The following is an 18,384-nucleotide window of genomic DNA, read 5'->3' on the forward strand; positions in this document are numbered from 1 at the left end:
GGCGACGCGGGGCGGGCAGGGCCGATCAGAGAAAGCAGGCACAAAGCCACCAGACGAACCGGGATGAGGCGACGCGGGGCGGGCAGGGCTGATCAGAGAAAGCAGGCACAAAGCCACCAGACGCACCTGGATGAGGCGACGCGGGGCGGACAGGGCGAAGGGTGCGCGGAAAGGCTTAAGGAAGACGGGCAGCTTCCTCTGTAAACCGCACACCTGAGGCGCTGCGAGTACCAGGCAGCGCTGAGCGCACAGGACACACGCCAGGTCAGATGCTGTAACACCTGTGTCTACAGGGACAGTGTAACGTGAGTGTCCGAAAGCACCACGATTTGTGAAAACACTGGTTACAAGTGGTTAAAATGCTTTGTTTTGCACCTAGACGACAGATGGTGCCCCCTAAAATAGCAAATCTTCACCTCGATTTGTAAGTGATCTTGGAATCTTCCCCAAAGAGAACAGCTCGTCTCCGTGCCTAGGGATACATCATGCTGTGTTTAGAACAGAAATCCTTTTTAAGGCTGTTGGACCCAACTACTTAAAAAGCAAACTTATTATTTATTTCTTTTGGCCTAAAGGAACCAAGAGCATTTGGAAAACTTTGCATTCATCAATCTATGAAGCCTCCAACTCAGAAAATCCTGACCCTCCCAACCATCAATAAGGCTCCCCTTAAGAAACCCTGCTGAACAGCTTCATCTCCCGGTTGGAAATTACCCCAAATCACTGCCCATGCTCCCTCTGTTCCCATCCTGACTTCCCTGTTGCATCAACTCCAGCCTCGCTCTGCCTGTTCCGTGCTGGGCACGTGGCACTCCAGACTGGACCTCCCCACATTCTTGGTGTTGGCCAGGGCAGGACTGTGTAGTTCACTTCCTCCTGTCTCACCTGCAATGAGATCCACCCCTGCATCTGACCTGCTCATGATGAATGAGCCAGAAGCTGTTTCCTAGAGATCCTTTGTTTTTTCCCCCCACCATCAAAATATTTATTGGAACCAAAGCAGAGGGAACAGAGCTGTTAAGATGGCAAATCAAAGTGCAGATTGGAAGGTGGGGTAGAGCAAGATGTGGGGTGGAGGGGCACTTCAAATGCCACAAGAGGGGTCCCTGTGGTCTGGGCTGGAGAGACGCCCTTCACCTCACCCTGGCAGTGAAGACCCCCCACTCACCTCTCCCATCTCATATCCATCCTGGGGGCAGCTGGGGCCCTGCAGTGACCCCATAGGGAGGGACCACCCCTTCGATCCACCCACGGCTATCAGTCACTCTGTCTCCCTTCCTCATTTTCCCAATAAAGAGGACACAGGGCTTACCTGGCAGCCAGGATCAAGCCAATGCACCTCCCTCCTGCCTGGAGCATCTCTGAATTCCCCAGTCTGTGGGACCGTCTGGGACCGAGGAAGAAGCTGCTGTGTCCTTACCCTCCGCTGTTGCTCTCTTACTGAAAAGACTTTGCCCTTTCCAGACAGCCATGAGGTTGGCCCAGAGGAGCCCATCCCAGACACCAAGCCAAGCTAGCTCCATCTGCTGCCCCAAATACTAGCGTTTCCCAAGGCTCCTCGCCTTGGCCCCTGCCCCTCAGAAAGTAACTCACCCTCTGGTGATTTCACCTGCCTAATTCAGATTCAGTTCTCACAAGCCAGATCGGACGGGCCCTTCAGATGCACGTTTCTGCATACTTACTGGCCATCAGTGGGTGCCTCCGCCCAGCTCACTCTCAGTTTCCCTGTGGACGAGCTCCATCTCTTACGCTCCCTTTGTCACCCTGGACACGCTGAGTTACTCTCCTGGGTATCACCCCAGAGTTTTCTCCCTTGCCGCATCCAGTTTAATAACTGGATTATTTGACCTTTAATGTCTCTCCATTCCTACTATCGAATTTGGCATCATTTAAAGCCTGTGCAATGGGCTTCCCTGGTGGCTCGGATGGTAACGAATCTGCCTACAATGCAGGAGATCAGGGTTCAATCCCTGGGTTGGGAAGATTCCCTGGATAAGGGGACGGCAACCCATTCCAGTATTTTGCCTGGAGAATTCCATGGACAGAGGAGCCTGGCAGACTACAATACATAGGGTCTAAAAGAGTCGGACATGACTGACCAACTAACACTTTCACAAGGCCCATGCAGCCACAAAAGACTGCCTCTTCACTCTGTAGCCTGGTCCTCCCAGAGGGGTCTGTCAGAAGACTCTATATGCTTCATGGACTTGCCAAGGACTAAAGAAAAGACTCTCCACAAACGCCTGATGATAAAATCACCTAGTATGCTAAGTCAATTCATTTGTGTCCTACTCTTTGCGACTCTATGGCCTGTAGCCCTCCATGGAATTCTCCATGTCATGCCCTCCTGCAGGGGATCTTCTTGACCCAAGGATCAAACCTGAATCTTACATCTCCTGCATTGACAGGTGGGTTCTTTATCACTAGCACCACCTAAGAAACCCCGAAAATCACCTAGACTAGATGTTAAACATTCAAATTCCAACCCAGGCTGAACAGACTAGAATCTCTAGGGTAGATACTTCAGAATCTGGCTTTGGTGATACTGATCATTAGGTAAGGCTGAGAACACTAGCTTACAGAATCAAGTGGAAATGCTTTGCCATTCAGTATCGTCCCCTCCGCCATCAGCCCAGCCTGCTTCCCCTACACCCACTGCCACCTCCCCTCCCAGTTCAGACTCCAGCAGTCCTGATTCAGTGCTGTGGGACACCCTACCCACCAAGATGCCGCCTCATCTCATCTGCTGCCCCACATAAACAGCCAATGGCAGCTCAAGCACTGCCTGCTCCTCATCCTCAGGGGCCGCCTATGCATTCACACCATGCTCCGTGCACACCTGCATCATTGCACCAGACACCATGACATCATATCTGCTTCTGTATCTGCCACCCTATAGATAGATCCACCCTGTGTCCCCAAGTTTCCAGCACAGCGAGGTACAGAGCAGGTGCTCCATGAAATAAATCCCCGCTGAGTGAGGAATAAACGAATCCACCAAGCACTCTAGTCCATATGCAATTCACTGAGCCCAGCAAAGCTTCCTCAGCTAAACCGATCATACTCTGGAGGCTGCCTCTCGCTCCGATATCACGTTTGCTACTCTTCTCTAGATCGAATCTGTCTTTCTGCAAATGGGGCTCCCCAAATAGACTGCGCAGTGAACACTAGTGTCTCCCCAGCAGAGTACACATAACACAGCCAGCTTCCCTCTTAGGGACACCAGGCCAGTTTGTACACGGATGGAGATAGCATGGCTGTCCGCTCTGCCATATCACCCTGCAGTGGTGGTTCAGTCGCTAAGTTGTATCCAACTCTTGTGATCCCAAGGGCTGTAGCCCATCAGCCTCCTATCCATGGGACTTTCCAGGCAAGAATGCTGGAGTGGGAAGCTATTTCCTTCTCCAGGGAATCTTCCCAACCTAGGGATCAAACCCAGGTCTCCTGCATTAGAGGCAGATTCTTTACCTACTGAGCCACCAGGGAAGCCCCCTGTCACCCTACAGATGAGCCTCTAATTTGCCACTGACACCACCGAAGCCGCTGCACGGAGAGCCTCCTATTGACTCTCCACCATTGCCTGTGAGCCGTTTCCCCTAGATGTACATCACTCTGCCGTTTTCCAAACTGAATCTCATTCTGTTATATCCTGCTTGTATTACTCACCTCTCTGGATTCCCATTTGCTATGTTTTATTCCTTGTTGATGCCAAGAACATTTCCCGGTTTTGTGTTTTATGTAAAGTTCATTACGGTGACATGTGCCCCCTTTTCAAATCATTGATGAAGCAATTAAATGAAATCAAACCTAACACCCACCCTCCTGGAAACCTCTCCAGAGGGTTCCAACACCACATGTCACTTAGGGCTCTTGGATCCAGGGTCTCTGCAGGCAGGGCTTCTGGCTCACTGAGACGGTCACGTGGCACAAGCCACTGAAGAGCTGCACGGCATCCTCGCCTTTCCTCCTGCCTCCGTGCAGTCAGCTGACACTGACAAGCTCGTGGGATATGGCAGATTCTCTAAAGTAAGACAAGCATGACTCCAGTAACCTAGAGGCTCACACATGTTCGTTCTTCATTGCTTCCCATCTTCTTTGGAAGATGATAACTATCGTCTCCTAGAATCACGAGTGCGCCCCCTCCACGGTCTCATATACATGTGGTTTTCACACAAACCCCAATTTAAATCTTTCCCATTCTTCAAAATCCCCAATTCTCCATCATACTTTAATAATTTGTTCAGTTAAAACATAAAATGACAACTTATGTTTTGCCCCAAATTAATACAGCCTATATTTTTTAGCCACACCCTTTCAGAGATGTCCTCAGGAAAAAACCCAGGACAAACTCATTTATTAACATAGAATTTTTTCCCAATAATTTGCTACTTATTTTTTTAGTCACCTCAACACACATGCTCAAGGACTTACTCCAATTTTGGAGAAACTCAAAAACACACATAGGGCAAAATAAAGCAAATAAAATTGCAGTTGTTGGGGTAGATTGGTTATTTGGTCTGTTTTTAAATTTTTGTTCAGATTTCTCGTTCTGCATGACGCTGGGAAAGCACTCTGCAAGCACACGGCTAAGGAGCTGGACTGTGTCAGGAGACACCACCTTAGGGACACGGCAGGAATGTGGCCGGTTGCAGTTTATGCACAATTCCCTGGACACCCCCTTGTAACTCCACCCCTTCCTCTCACACTCACAAGAGCAGATCAAAGTACCAGGCAGTGGGGGAAAGAGACTAGTTTCAGTGTAGTTGTGCAAACCACCTTAAGTTGTGGTAACATGTAACCAAGTAAATGTTCTAGAAGGAACCCAGCTTCACTCACTGACGGGGACACACCTGAATAATGGATGTGTCGACAGCACTTACGTGGATGCGACGAACCTTTTTATCTATTCTAATCGGCAGGGAGTCGTTACTGCCCAGAGATTTACTACAGGGCTCCAGAATACACCGGGACATAAGAGTTAAAAAGGGTATACCTTAAGATCATATGTTTCAGAGCCAAGTGATATCCAGAGTGGATTCTCTCCTCAGCCTGTGGTCATCTGATTTTTCTATTTTCTGTGCCAAAATACATATTTATATTAATAGTCATTTGTTGTCTTGAATTAATTTGCTTAAAGAGAAAAAGTGCACAACATTTCAGATAATAATCATTCCGTGCTTAAGAACATGAAGACAAGCAAACTCCAAAGACCGATGAAGTTGGACTATCCGTGTGAATTATTTACTTTGACATATGCGTGCTCAGTCGCTCAGTGTGTTCTGACTCTTGTGACCCATGGACTGTAGGCCACCAGGCTCCTCTCTCCGTGGGATTTCTCAGGCAAGAATACTGGAGTGGGTTGCCATTTCCTCCTTCAGGGAATCTTCCCAACCCAGGGATCGAACCTGCATCTCCTGTGTCTCCTGCTTGGCAGGCAGATTCTTCACCACTGAGTCACCAGGGAAGCCATTGGATGACAAACAGGATGTTAAAAATGCCTGTTCACAGCTGAGTTCTGTCCCTTTAACGGCATCACTATTGCCTTTAATTTAAATGACACGTATAAAATAAAATTAGATTTATCGTCAGGTTTATTTTGTGGTTCTCTTGATTTTTCTACCAGGCCAAATTCATGAGCAAAGCAATCAAAGATGTAATTTTAGCACACAATAACAAGTCTTATTAAAACTGCGATAGGTGGCTTCTTGAATGGAACATCAGTGGTAAAAAATGATAACCACTGGGAAACTCCCTGGTGATCCAGTGGTAAGGACTCGATGCTTTCACTGCCTGGGTCCAGGTTCAATCCTTGGTCAGGGATCTCGGATCCTACAAGCCACACATGGGAACTCCACCAAAAAAAAAAAAAGGATAACCCTTAAATATAGCATTTGGTAGCTAAGATGTTCCAGAACACGGCCCATGCCTCTTATCTGTTTCCAGAAAGGGAGGGCCACCTCTGGTCCCTTACCCACTTTTGGATGAATTTCTGAGTGAGCTGCTCCCTGAGGCTTGGATCAGTTCCTCTGGGCGATGGATCAGAGCCACCAGGCTGCCCTGCTCTGAGGCCTGGCAATTCACAGCAAGGCACTCCCAATGTGTGCCTCCTCTCAAAGGCATCTGGCACTCCCATCCCCAGGCAAAGCAGTCAAGGCAGTGCAGACCTGAGCTAGAGGCAAATGAAGCATGCAGCCAGTCCCATCTTTCAGGTACAAAACAAGTCTGCCCAGGGCAGGTTGGCTGGCATGGGGCCAGACACCTTCTGTCCTGACTTACGTCTATAGCACAAGTCAGTCCCAGCATGCACATAAAGACCTATCCTCATTCTCACGGCCTGGCTCTCACAACCGTGGCCCTTAGAGTCCAGAAAGATGTATTCTAGCTCAGTAGGACTGTCCTGGAGGCCACTGTTTGGCCAGCTGGAGGGAGACCCTGGGACTTGCCCCCTTCCCCTCTGCCCAGAGAGAAGACGTATTCTTACCTCTCATTTCTGTCCCCGAGGAACCGTTGGACCATGCTGTCCACTTGTTCCTGTGCTTGCTGATTTCCTGGACTTTGCAGACATAATGCCCTTGATCTGTTGGCTGGAGGGTCAAGACAGAGAGCGTGTAGAGTGCCCCACGCCGCTCCTCAAGGAGGCGCAGCCTCTGCCGGTAGGCGCTGCGGCTGAAATTCCCGTAGTACTGCACTATCCGGAGCTTGGTCATCTTAACCATCAGGGCTTCCTGGGAGTCTGGTCGCGCGAAGAACCAGCGCACAGCCAGCAAGCTGTCCTTTCGCCTCTTCTGGGAGACGTGGCAGAGAAGAGTGGCATTTTCCCCCTCCAGGTAGTCAACCACGGGCCCCGGGGACACAGTGACGTTGAGGGCTCCACAGACCTCTGCAGCGAAAACAGGGAGGAAGAGAATGAGGAAGGCTACCGCCACTCCCCGGGTGCGCACACACAGCCTCTTCCCTCAAGGAGCCAGAGTGATGCGCAGGCCAGAGAGGCCGGCCACCTCCACCCCTTCTATGCTCACGCTGCCTTCACGAAGGAGCCCTCCTTGGGGCATGCAGTGGGTCTCTGTGGCCCCCATGTCCGCAACCTGTGAGACGATCCCCTGCAAGTGGGATGTCACTGATCACCTGGCCTAGATGCTTTTCTCTGTTTTCAGTTAGTTGCTGATATCTAAAATTCAGGAGCTTTCACATAAAGATTTAAATTTGGGGAAGCTCTTAAAAAATATCCAGCTTACATCAAATCCGCCTTTCCTACCTGCCTCCCCAAGGCCTGCTTCAATCCGTTTCATCACCTCCCTGAGGAGGTGGCCCTGTGGCCCCAGTCCCTGTCTCCGCTATTTCAGCTACATCCAAGGCAGATTATCAGTACTGGTCAGGTGAGTGTTAAACCAGTACCAGGGAGCTGGAATGACAGAGGTGCCTTGGTTTCTCACTCCAAGCCTCTTAGGACCATGATCCACGGTCTAACAGCTGAAGTGCAGGAAAAAAGAGCCAATGAGCCCAGGAGCAGAGAGGGGTACCAGACTCGCCCAGCAACCCGAAATACGCTCCAGGAAACCAGGCCCAGGTCGAATTCTTGTCCTTTGGTCTCAGGGCTGACTCTCACCAGCCACGGTTCTGTTCCAAGCTGACATTCGAGGGTGCCCCTCCCTGTCCACCCAGATCAGCCAGCCCAGTACCCTTGCCCAGGTCTTCTCCCAGTAGACACACTGCACGGCGTCTGCAGGATTACATATTGCAGCTGTGCAGCCCGGGAGCTCATGAGTGCAGCCTCCCCCTGGCAGGCAGAGTCCAGGAAGGACAAGATGCCCAGAGCCTGCTACTCTCCAAGCTGGGCTGTCTTCTCACCAGATCCCACATCATCATCCCTGCACTGCCCAGCAAGCAACTCCAGGAAGCATGATGCCCTACTGCAAGAGCAGGTGTCCCCGAGGTCATCCCAAACTACTAATAGCCCCCAAATACCCCCTCCTGGTCACATGAGGGGACTTGGGGGCCTGGATGGCAGAGTTGCCCAAGACTTTGAACCCTGGTCAGCACTATAGGTAAGCAAGGAGGAAGGATGAAAAAGAGAGTAAAGATCTGGTCCTTACACTGTGAAGAGGCTGTGAGTCAACAAGGTGAGGCCCTGTGTGTGCTGGGGTGACAGGGAGAGTTTAACACAAACAGTATCCTTCATTGTAAAAATTCAGGCAATAAGCTCCTCCTTACATATCGTTTTGACATAGTTTCCACTGTTCATTTAATAAACTGAACACCTCAAGAGATACAACTTGAGAGTCTATTTTCTTTTGCTTCTCAGCTCTTAAAAGCCAGGCCACCAGGACACTCCAGGATATTTCAGGATCCTTGACTTAATCACATCCATAAAGTGCCTTTTAAACTGCATTCACAGTTCCAGGGATCAGGATGCAGACATCTTTGGGGGTCATTATTCAGCTAACAGCACTGTGATAGTCTTTTGTTACCATTAAAAAAAATAGATGGAAGTGAATTCAGAAGGAAAAGATGGATGCTTGGCTGGACTCAGCTCATTGTGAACAAGAATGAGGTCTTGTATGTTTACATTGACAAAGAAAAAGCCGCCCAGGGAGACACTCGGGACTGCAGATCAACAGGTACCCAAGGAAGGCACACGCCCCTAGTAACAATCTCTATCTACACAAGTCACTCACACAGGACAAAGGAGGGGCTGCCCTCACTGTTTCCCTGCAGCTCTCCCACCAGCCCACACACCACGGCATATTAGACCAAAAGCATTTCCCCAAAGTCCGCTCAGGCCCCATGGTGGGAGCCCCCTGAAGAGCACAGAAATGCCAGGCTGACCCCACTTTAACAGCTGCCCAAGCGTTTGGCAGGCGGAGTGCAGCCGAGACGGAGCAGCTGGCTTCCAGGACTGAAGTCCTGCTCGGCCCGCCCCCAGGGTCTCCCCACTGGAAGCAAGGAGAGCTGGGGAAGGCAGGAAATTGAAACAGCATGGATGGGATGAGCGCACAGCCGGGACCCCACACCCTCGTCTCCTCCTATTAACGCGGCAGGAAGGAGGGGTTATTTATAGTGGCTGAAACCAGGAGAACATGCCAAGTGCTCCGGTCCTCATGGGAGGCCAGATTCCATCCTGGAGGCAAACTAGTAACTCTTCCACTTCTGCAGCTCAGGCCGAGTTAGCAGCTCCCGGGAAATGGAGCAAAGTGCACCATCTTCCCAAGTTAAAGATGGAAACGCCTCTCTGCCTTCAGTTAGCCCCTCTCTTACAGATGGCCCAAACATGTCACTCCCACTGATGTGCCAAGACCCTTGCTATGGGCTGAACAGTGTCCCCCACAGATTCCTATCTGCTACATCGCTTCAGTCGTGTCTGACTCTGTGCGACCCCATAGACGGCAGCCCACCAGGCTCCCCGTCCCTGGGATTCTCCAGGCAAGAACACTGGAGTGGGTTGCCATTTCCTTCTCCAATGCATGAGAGTGAAAAGTGAAAGTGAAGTCGCTCAGTTGTGTCCGACTCTCGCGACCCAATGGACTGCAGCCACCAGGCTCCTCCGTCCATGGGATTTTCCAAGCAAGAGTACTGGAGTGGGGTGCCATTACCTTCTCCGCAAATTCCTATACTGAAGCCCTAATCCCCAGGAACTCCGAATGGGACTGTATTGGAGAGAGACCCTTTAGTGAAATGACTAGGTTAAAAGGAAGCCCTTAGGGAGGACCCCGATCCAACATGCTGTCGTTGTTCAGTCACTCTTTGCGAGCCTATGGACTGTAACCCACCAGGTTCCTGTCCACGGGATTTCCCGGGCAAGAATACTAGAGTGGGTTGCCATTTCCTTTTCTAATCCAACATGACTGGTGTCTTATAAGAGGAGATTAGGAAGCAGACACGGACGGAGGAAAGATCATGTAAACATATAAGGAGAAGACGGCCGACTAGAGCCCAAGGAGAAAGGCTCAGAAGACAGCGACCCTGCAGACTTCTGGCCTTTGGGCTGGGAGAAACTAAACCTGCTGCTGAAGCCCCCAGCCTGCGGCACTTTGCGACAGCGGCCCCAGTGAAGCAATTCAACCTTCCTCCCAGGAAGGCTCATTTCGGCCCTAGTCTTCCCACCAGCCCAGATATCCACACCTACTTTCCACACGAGAGTATGGGGGGGTGACTGAAAGGATACTGCCCACAGGCTCCTCGGGGCATTTAGCTTTGTTCAAAGACACAGGCTCTCAGGTTGTATGGTTCCCCATGCAAACAGTGACCTTCTCAGAAAGCCACCGCCCCAGGCAATGCCCTCCCCTCTACACTGGAAATGACTACCTCAAGCCCAGGGAACACAACTCAGCCCAAAGGCAAACAGCTGTGAGAAGTGGCATTGCTCGAGGGAGGGAGAAAACGCAGGTAGAGAACCCAGTGCCTTGCAGACCTCTGTTGAGCTGGATGTTTAAATACTAGAGGAAAGCATCACACAGCTTCTGCCCATGGCAATTATCAGGCCCCATATGGCTCAACCGGCTTCCCTTTCACTTTTCACTTTCACGCATTGGAGAAGGAAATGGCAAGCCACTCCAGTATTCTTGCCTGGAGAATCCCAGGGACGGGGGAGCCTGGTGGGCTGCCGTCTATGGGGTCGCACAGAGTCGGACACGACTGAAGTGACTTAGCAGCAGCAGCATATGGCTCAACAGAGAAACTGCAGAGCGGCCAAGAGGCACGCAGTAGAGACAGGCTGACTAGAGTGTGGTGCTGGGGAGGGGCCCAAGCCTTTCCCCTCTGGGTCTCAATCTGAACAACAGGGCATCCACACCCTGCAGGCAAAGCAGGCAACAGGGACCAAGCCAGCTACCAGGCAGGACAGGCAGGTGTCACCAGACCCTCTGACACCACATAAGGTAAGGGAGCAGCCCCGGGCAGGGCAGAGTCTCCCCTCTCCAGCCGAGGAGGAAGCAGCACTGAAGTCACTCTGCTGGAGAACTGAATTTCTTGCTTTCTGGTCCTGCACTGCTGGGAAGTGAGGTGGGAGGTAGACCCCCAACCCCGTCCCCACCCCGCCACCTCCACATTCAGCACTCCGCTTGCTCCAGCTCACACCCTAGCTTAGGCTTTGTTCACTTAATCACTTGACAAATAGTTGCTGAGCACAGCCATGTGCCAAGCACTGCGAGAAGAGGCACCCTGACCTCAAGGAGCTGAGAGGCCAGTGGATGAGGCACTGGCCATCAGGAAAAAGACACACACACACAAAATATTTGTTTGTGCCGGGTCTTAGTTGCGGCATGTGAACTCTTAGTTGCAGCATGTGGGATCTGGTTCCCTGACCAGGGATTGAACCCAGGCCCCCTTGGGACAATTGAACCAAGGCCCCCGGAGAACGCGACTACAAACAGTGTCAGGTACCACACAGAAGTGCTGCGGGGCTTACAAAACTGAGAGAGAGACTCTGATCTCCATGTGTCAGGGAGGAAAGAAACCCTGGGGAGGTGAGGGTGAGTGGAAGGCTGAGGTGGGGCTCATGACACAAATTCAGGGCAGCAGTGAGGCAGTCATCTTCGTGGGAGATGGTTCCACCTGTGCAAAGGGTCTGAGGCAGGAGGAACTAGTGCAGACTGGAAATGGGAAGATCAGTATCCTCCAGTGAAGCGCCCCGAACCATCGCCCAGGCAGCCACCCAGGTCTGCAGGCAGACCTCCAGGGGGCCACTGCACCCCAGTCAGGGCCCCCAGGACCAGTTATTAAAGGAGGAATATGACAACATGGGCAAGAAAGAGACTGACCCAAAACAGATGGTCAGGCTTCCTGTTGCAGAGAACCTTATTTCTTCAACAAGCACATGTGCCATGACCTGGTAGCCAGGTTTGCCCTCCGCTCATGGGCTGGGCGCCAGGATGCTCAAGACCCAGGGCCTTGCCAGTGGTGTGGCAGGACTGGGCAGAGAGTCAGGGGTTGGAATCCAACAAAGCCAGGCTGGAAACCTGGTTCTACTAGGAGTGAAGTCCTCAGGGCCTCAGTTCCCTCATCTCAAAACCAGGAAGATGATGCCTTGCGTGGGGAGTGTAAGGCTCCAGCAAGAAAGCACCTTTAGGGACATCCCTGGTGGCCCAGTGGCTAAGACTCTATGCTCCCAAGGCAGGGGCCTGGGTTCAATCCCTGGTCAGGGAACCAGATCCCACACGCAGCAACTAAGAATTCACATGCTGCAATTAAGACCCGGCACAACAAATATATTTTTTAAAATAAATTTAAAAAGCTACTTTAAAAAAGCACCTTTGAAATACTGATAATCTTTGCATGCTCTGAGAACAGGGCAGGTGGAAATAACAGAAAGCGACACACTCGGTGATCTATAGGAAGAAGGCTGGGCTTCTCGGGGCATGGGCAGCAGTCATGCAGGGCCTTAAGCTTGGAGGCGCTCCATTCGATTTAATCTCTGCTGTTGCTCTTTTAAAAGCCTAAAAAGTTTAAAATGAAGGACCCTGCATTTCCATTTTGCACTGAATCCCACAAATTACATAGCTGGTTCCCCCTGTAAATAAATGTTAAGTTCCTGTGGATAAGATCGATGGGGTATAATCCTCTTGTTCCCATTTGGATAATGTTATGAAAAGAACTGAAGCTCAGAAAACAGCCTAAAAGGACTTCAGTATAGCCAAACAGTACACAACCTATTCATCTAGTACTCAACCATCTTCTCTCCCTTGCCCCACTTACCCGCTCCCCACAGGTATGAAGTGAGAAATAGCAGCTTCCAGGGACAGGGGAATATAGAACTTCTAACAGAAGCAGAGTGCCTGCCTCGTCTGGGACACAAAGGTGGCAAGGTTAGGGTCCCTCTGCTCCAGCTTGGCGAGCTAAGTGCTAATGGCTCTGTGCCCCACGCTTCTCTGTCTAGAAGAAACTTCCTCTCTCCTCTCAGGAGGCCAGGAGCCTCTGCATTGATAAGGGATGCACTCTGCGTGTACCGGTTGGCAGTAATCTCAATCTCACTGAAAGGATAGTCTGAATTTGTGACAAATAAATCTCTGAAAGAAATATAACTGAATTCCTTTAAAGCCCACAACACTCGAAGCCAGTGTTTACCGAGTACCAAGCGGAGATCCAGCCTACAGGGTAATGCCTTCATATTAAGGTGGTCACCTTAAAATAGCTCTCATCCGGGATGAACACAAGGCCCTGACCCATGATGAACACTAACATTTACTGGATGTGAACTCTAGAGCAAGTACTGTTCTAAGCACTTTAGTTGTGTTTTCTTAATTTATCCTCATAGTATGTTTGTCCCCATTTTACAGACAGGAAGGCTAAGGCCCAGAGAAGCTAAGCCCCTTGTCCAAGCTCACACAGAACATGGCAGAGCAGGAATTAGCGACGAGGCCATCGGGCATCAGAGACGGTTCTCAACCACCAATCTGGACTACAGCGTGGCTTTGAGTAAATAGTCTGCCCCCTCAGCTTGCTGTAAAATGACAGGTGGGACCAGGTAACCCCTAAGGCCCCACTTTTCCCCAAAAGGGAGATGTAGAAAAGGGCAGCAGTTAAGAGCCCAGACTTAGGTATAAAGTGGATCTGCCAGGCCTTCTTTTGAGGTGCCGCAACCAGGGGCTGTGGATGAAAAGCTTAAAGGATGACTGGCATACTGAGTGGGCCCAAGCAGAAGCTGCCATCACCACACAGCCATGAGCACAGCCAGGGTGGCTAAAGGCTCTCGAATTCCAGGGGACTCCCCTGGCAGTCCGCAGTTAAGACTCTGCACTTCCAGTGTAGAGGGTGTGGGTTTGATCCCTGGTCGGGGAACTAAAATCCCACATGTCACACAATGTGGCCAAATAAATAAAGGCTCCCTAATTCCAGTTCTCAAAGCTCCTGAGGTTTCCTGGGAAAAGCCCCTCTGGGGACACCACGGCTGACAGCACCTGAGATTAGGAAGTCTGTCGTGGAGCCCAGGGAACAAACACCCTTGCCCCGCTTCTTGCCTCTTGCTGGCTGCTGGCCACTAGAGCTGCCCTGGCCCAACTATCTCAGTCAAACCTCCAGTAACTGTGAGCCAAGACAGCAACAACTGTGAAGAACATTTCCCACAGGGCCGATTTCAAGTTCGCTGGAAACCCCACTGCACTGGTAGCCAGGGGACGAAGGGTAAATTTATTCCTACTGGGAACCAAGTCCCATCCCCCATTAGACTCGATCTACGCTGGCTCAAATGCTGGGCCACCCACCCAAATGCTGGAAAATTACTTAACTCTGTTAATCAGCCCCCTTACTTAAAAAACACTGGCAACACAGCCTAGCCAGTAAAAGCGGTCTAGACCCAGGATTCTTGCGTTCAAATCCCAGCTAAACCAGGTATAAGCCTTGTGACTTAAAGCAAGTCAATTCATGGACCTGGCCTGTTTCCTCATCTATAAAATAAGGGATAATAATAATAGCATTTCCCTCAGAGACAAGTTTAACTGAATTAATGTTTGCAAAGCACTTGGATATATATATTTACTCTTGTCATTATTCCTTTGAAGTACTGTGTGATTAAAGGAGATAACTGTAACACCCAATGGGCACCCAGGAAATGTGAGTGCCATCAATATATTTATTATTACTATTATTCTAGCCAACACTGCCCTTTCAGCCTTGGGAAATAAAGAAAAGTCTTCAGCACCTTAGAAGTGGGAGCAGAAACCCCAAATGGAAGCCAGTAGTGCGGTGGAGGCTGTCCCAAAAGTCGGGTGCTCAGGGAAAGGGGAAAGGGCCCGGCTTCATCCAGCCGAGGATCCCCAGGCCGGGTCATCGCAAAATGCCCGCGATCAAGTCCCCAAACCCCACGGCCGGCGGCAGATGCGGCCCCTTCGGACCGGTCCTCCAAAGAACTCTCCGAAGAGAATTAAAGGGGAGTTGCTGCCCACACTAACCTGCCAACAGCTGTTGGCTCTGACTGCTGGGAAGAAAACAGAAAACAAACCAACACCGGGGCTCGCAGAGTCCTGCTCGCGTCTTCCACTTGGAGGCCTGGCCCCTGGGAGAGAACTGGGCTGCGGAGGGTCCGGCGGAGCGCTGGGGTCCCAGCCAAGAGGGAAGCGAGGAAGGGACGCGGCATCCCGACCCTCCAGAGGCTCCGCTGAGCTCCGCCGCCTGGACCGACAGACCCTGGCTCGCGGGCGCCGACGGGGACCGGGAGGGGGCGGCCCGGAGGCGTCGGGGCCTCCCGGCCAGGCCCGAGTCCCAGGTCCCCAGCCCCGGCCTCCCCGGGCCCCGCCACCCGAGCCCCACCCCAGGGTCCCCGAGCCGCCCGGTCCCGCCGCGCTTACCCGGGGCTGGAGCCCGCGCCAGCAGCACGGCCACCGCCAGCGCCAGGAGCCGCATCTCCCCGCCGCGCCCGGCGCTGTGACGCGGGAGCAGCGCCACCGCCTGCCCGCCACCCGCCCCCCACTCCTCCCCCGACCCCGCCGCCGCGCAGCCCGCCCCGCGCCTGCCCCACGCCCGGCTCCGGCCCCCGCCCCTCCGGCCGCCTGCCCCCACGCCCGGCCAGGGCTTCTGGGCTGACTGCGAGGGCGAGGCCCCGCCGGCGATCCTCTACCAAACCCTGCAGGCGGCTCATTTCACCACTCCCATTTCGCAGATGTGAACACTGAGGTTCTGGGAGGCAATGGATCGGATACAGGGCATGCGTAGCTGCAATGATATTGGAGGTCAGTTTGCATCACAGGCCAGTTATTGCTACGGGGACGGTGTCTGGGAGCTTGGGTGAAAGATGGGGTGGGGAGCAACTACCAAATGCGGGGACTTCCTGGACCTAAGGCTAACCTGTTGCCCAGCGAACCTCCTGTAGTCTCTACACAGAGACCTTTGGGAGCCAAGGAGCAGCTGAATTCGAATGCGGGTGGGGGATGCCATGCATGGGGATGCTTGGAAAATGGAGAAGGTTCACACACGTAAGTTCAGAGTGTGCGGACACTATAAACTGTGATGACCGCTTAGGGTGCCCCCAGCCACAGACATTGGCTAGATACTCTGCAGCATGTCACTAAGCCCTGCCACTGTGAGACCCTGGGACAGCTCCTCAACCTCCATGCGCCTCAGTTTCCTCCATCTGTACAACGGGGAGATGGGCATGTCCCTCACTGGGTGCTTAAGAAGAGCAAGTGAGACAGTTCCAGTTAAGGCATTGTACCTGGTACCCGGGGCAGTGAATGTCACCTGTCTTTACTATTATTGCTGCAGATAAGGAAGCAGAGGCAGGGAGATGAAAGGGCTGTTCCTGGTCACACAGCCAGGATGTGGTGAGAAGGCCATTCAGCCCTTCTCACCCTGAGTCAGTGCCTGATCTCTTCCCCATGCTTCTAAATTTGGGGCCAGAGCCTGACTAATGTGTTAGTCCAGCACTTCTGGAGCAAAGAAAGTGTGTGTTAGATATGTTTTGCATGTGTCTGTCAAAGGAGGGCTTTGTGGGATTCCAGAAAAGGTGGACCCTAATTTGGAGTGGGGTCCCTGAAGGAAGAAGAGAACATGGCCCCTGTCTCCTTCCCTCTAAAAGCAGTGAATGAGGGTGGGGAAGGCATGAGATAGAGGTGGTACTGCCCACTGGCTGCTTTTAGCCCCAGGTCATGTCCCAGAGGACAAGTCCACCCTGCAGCCCAGGCCAGTGGGTGCACAGCACTTGTGATGTCTCCAAATGCCAGGTATTCCCTGGGGTCCTAAGGCCAAGAGTCCATAGGACTCTTCTAGCTGAGGACTCTCACAAGGAGCAGGGCTCTGCAGGGACTGGGCTGACCATCCAGGCAGCCTGATGGGAAGGAGCAGCCCCACCTCTTTTCACCAGGTGGTGACAGAGTTGAGGAGTCCATGGGGAACTGGCTGCAAGGTTGCTGGGTCTGATGCCAAGGACAAGAAGTGAGGGCAAGAACTGGTGTCAAACAGGATCCTACAACCCAGGAATACAGACATTTCTGGGAGACTTCCAGACCAGAGCTGGGAAACCACTTTGCATATATAAGCAACTAAACCTCACACCCCACCCCTGTGAGGTCCCAGGGTCCATTTTACAGGTTAGTAAGCTTAGGCTCAGAGAGGTCTCCTATCCAGGACTCTTGGGCCACAGAGTGTCTGGATGGAGAACTTGGATTCTGACTATGGAAGACAGTGCTTGGTGAGACAGGGGAAAGGATGCCAGAGGTGGAATGCTGATTCTGAAAGCTGACCAGTATCCCACCCTGGGTACCACTTGTGGGTCCCTGGGCAACATAACCTCTCTGAACCTCATTGTCCAGACGATGGTGACATATGTAAAGTGGCATGTCGGCATGACCGCACGTGGGCAGGAAGCTAAGGAAGTGGCAGGACTGTGTGGTGTCCTCTGAGACCTCCCACCTCAACCTTTGTGCTTGCGATTTACTCCCTGTTGGGGGAAAGTAGAAAGAGCCCTTTACACAGGTGGGGCACACTCAGGGGAGCCAATTATCGCTTTAGTATCATTTCTAAATATCATTTCCTGCAGAAGTGAGCAGATATTCAATCCAAAATCAGACTTAAGGGTCCACCATTTGCCTCGCCCTCTCTTTGCCAAAATTGATGTTCTGCTGGAGATTTAGGGGCTGAAAAGTGCTTTTCTTATAGTTCTGTGACACCTAACAGTATTTTCTTTTCAGTATTCTCTTTGCAGCTATCTCTCTCAGTCCTTTTCAGCTTCTGAAATAATCTACCAGAATATCTCGACCTTTGCTGCAGACATAGGAACAGGGAAACACACCCAGTCTCCAGGGCAGACACCATCAATGACCCAGATGAGATTCAGGATTTCAGTTATCCTGGATACATAGCAAAGGCCTTCCCGATACTTCCCTTCCCCTTGCTGCTGCTGCCTGCTAACTCACTCACAACCTTAAGACAATTTGAAAATTCTCCACCAACTTATTTGTCCAACTCCTGGCTCCATCAGGTCTGACTGTGTTCTGAATTAGAAAAATAATACAATCCAATTATTTTTAAAAGTTATCTCTTCTAAAAATCCCCCTGTCTGGGGTTTCTGGATGAGTGTTCAGACTGTTCTGAAGTTGATCCAGATCCCTGAGGACACCAAGCTATGCTGAGGCCCTATTCAACTAGTCCTGAATCTATACCAGTCACTACTGAAAGAATCTTAGAAATACAAGTGCCCTTAAAATAAATTACGTGGCAGGCTACGAAGTGGAGGTCTCCTTTTCTTCTTCCATTATTCAGTTGTCTGCTAAAGCCTGGTCTGAGATGAAAGAGGATGGCATGGTTTTCTAATCAGCTTGACTTTGTGTATAGCAAGTATATTCTTAAGCTGAAAGCACCAAGGAAAATTAAACACCCCCATCTAAGGTGCTCAGCGGATTTCTGTGTTGCTTTTTCAGTCTGGATTTATACAAGTAATTTTTAAGATCTCCTCCTTCC

General features: G+C 51.5%; 1 protein-coding gene across 1 annotated transcript in view; it reads right to left on the reverse strand.

The window, feature by feature from the left end:
* VSTM4 (V-set and transmembrane domain containing 4) overlaps positions 1-15,386 on the reverse strand; it is an 82,205-nt gene extending 66,819 nt beyond the window's left edge. The window contains exons 1-2 of the mRNA XM_070782147.1: positions 15,279-15,386; positions 6,482-6,880 (exon numbers count right to left, since the gene is read on the reverse strand). Of these exons, the coding sequence (XP_070638248.1) occupies positions 6,482-6,880; positions 15,279-15,333 (454 nt within the window). The 5' untranslated portion in view covers positions 15,334-15,386. The remainder of the gene's footprint in view (positions 1-6,481; positions 6,881-15,278) is intronic.
* Between the last annotated feature and the right edge of the window lie 2,998 nt (positions 15,387-18,384).

Source organism: Bos indicus, chromosome 28 (genome assembly GCF_029378745.1).
Source record: "Bos indicus isolate NIAB-ARS_2022 breed Sahiwal x Tharparkar chromosome 28, NIAB-ARS_B.indTharparkar_mat_pri_1.0, whole genome shotgun sequence".
Classification (NCBI taxonomy): Eukaryota; Metazoa; Chordata; class Mammalia; order Artiodactyla; family Bovidae; genus Bos; species Bos indicus.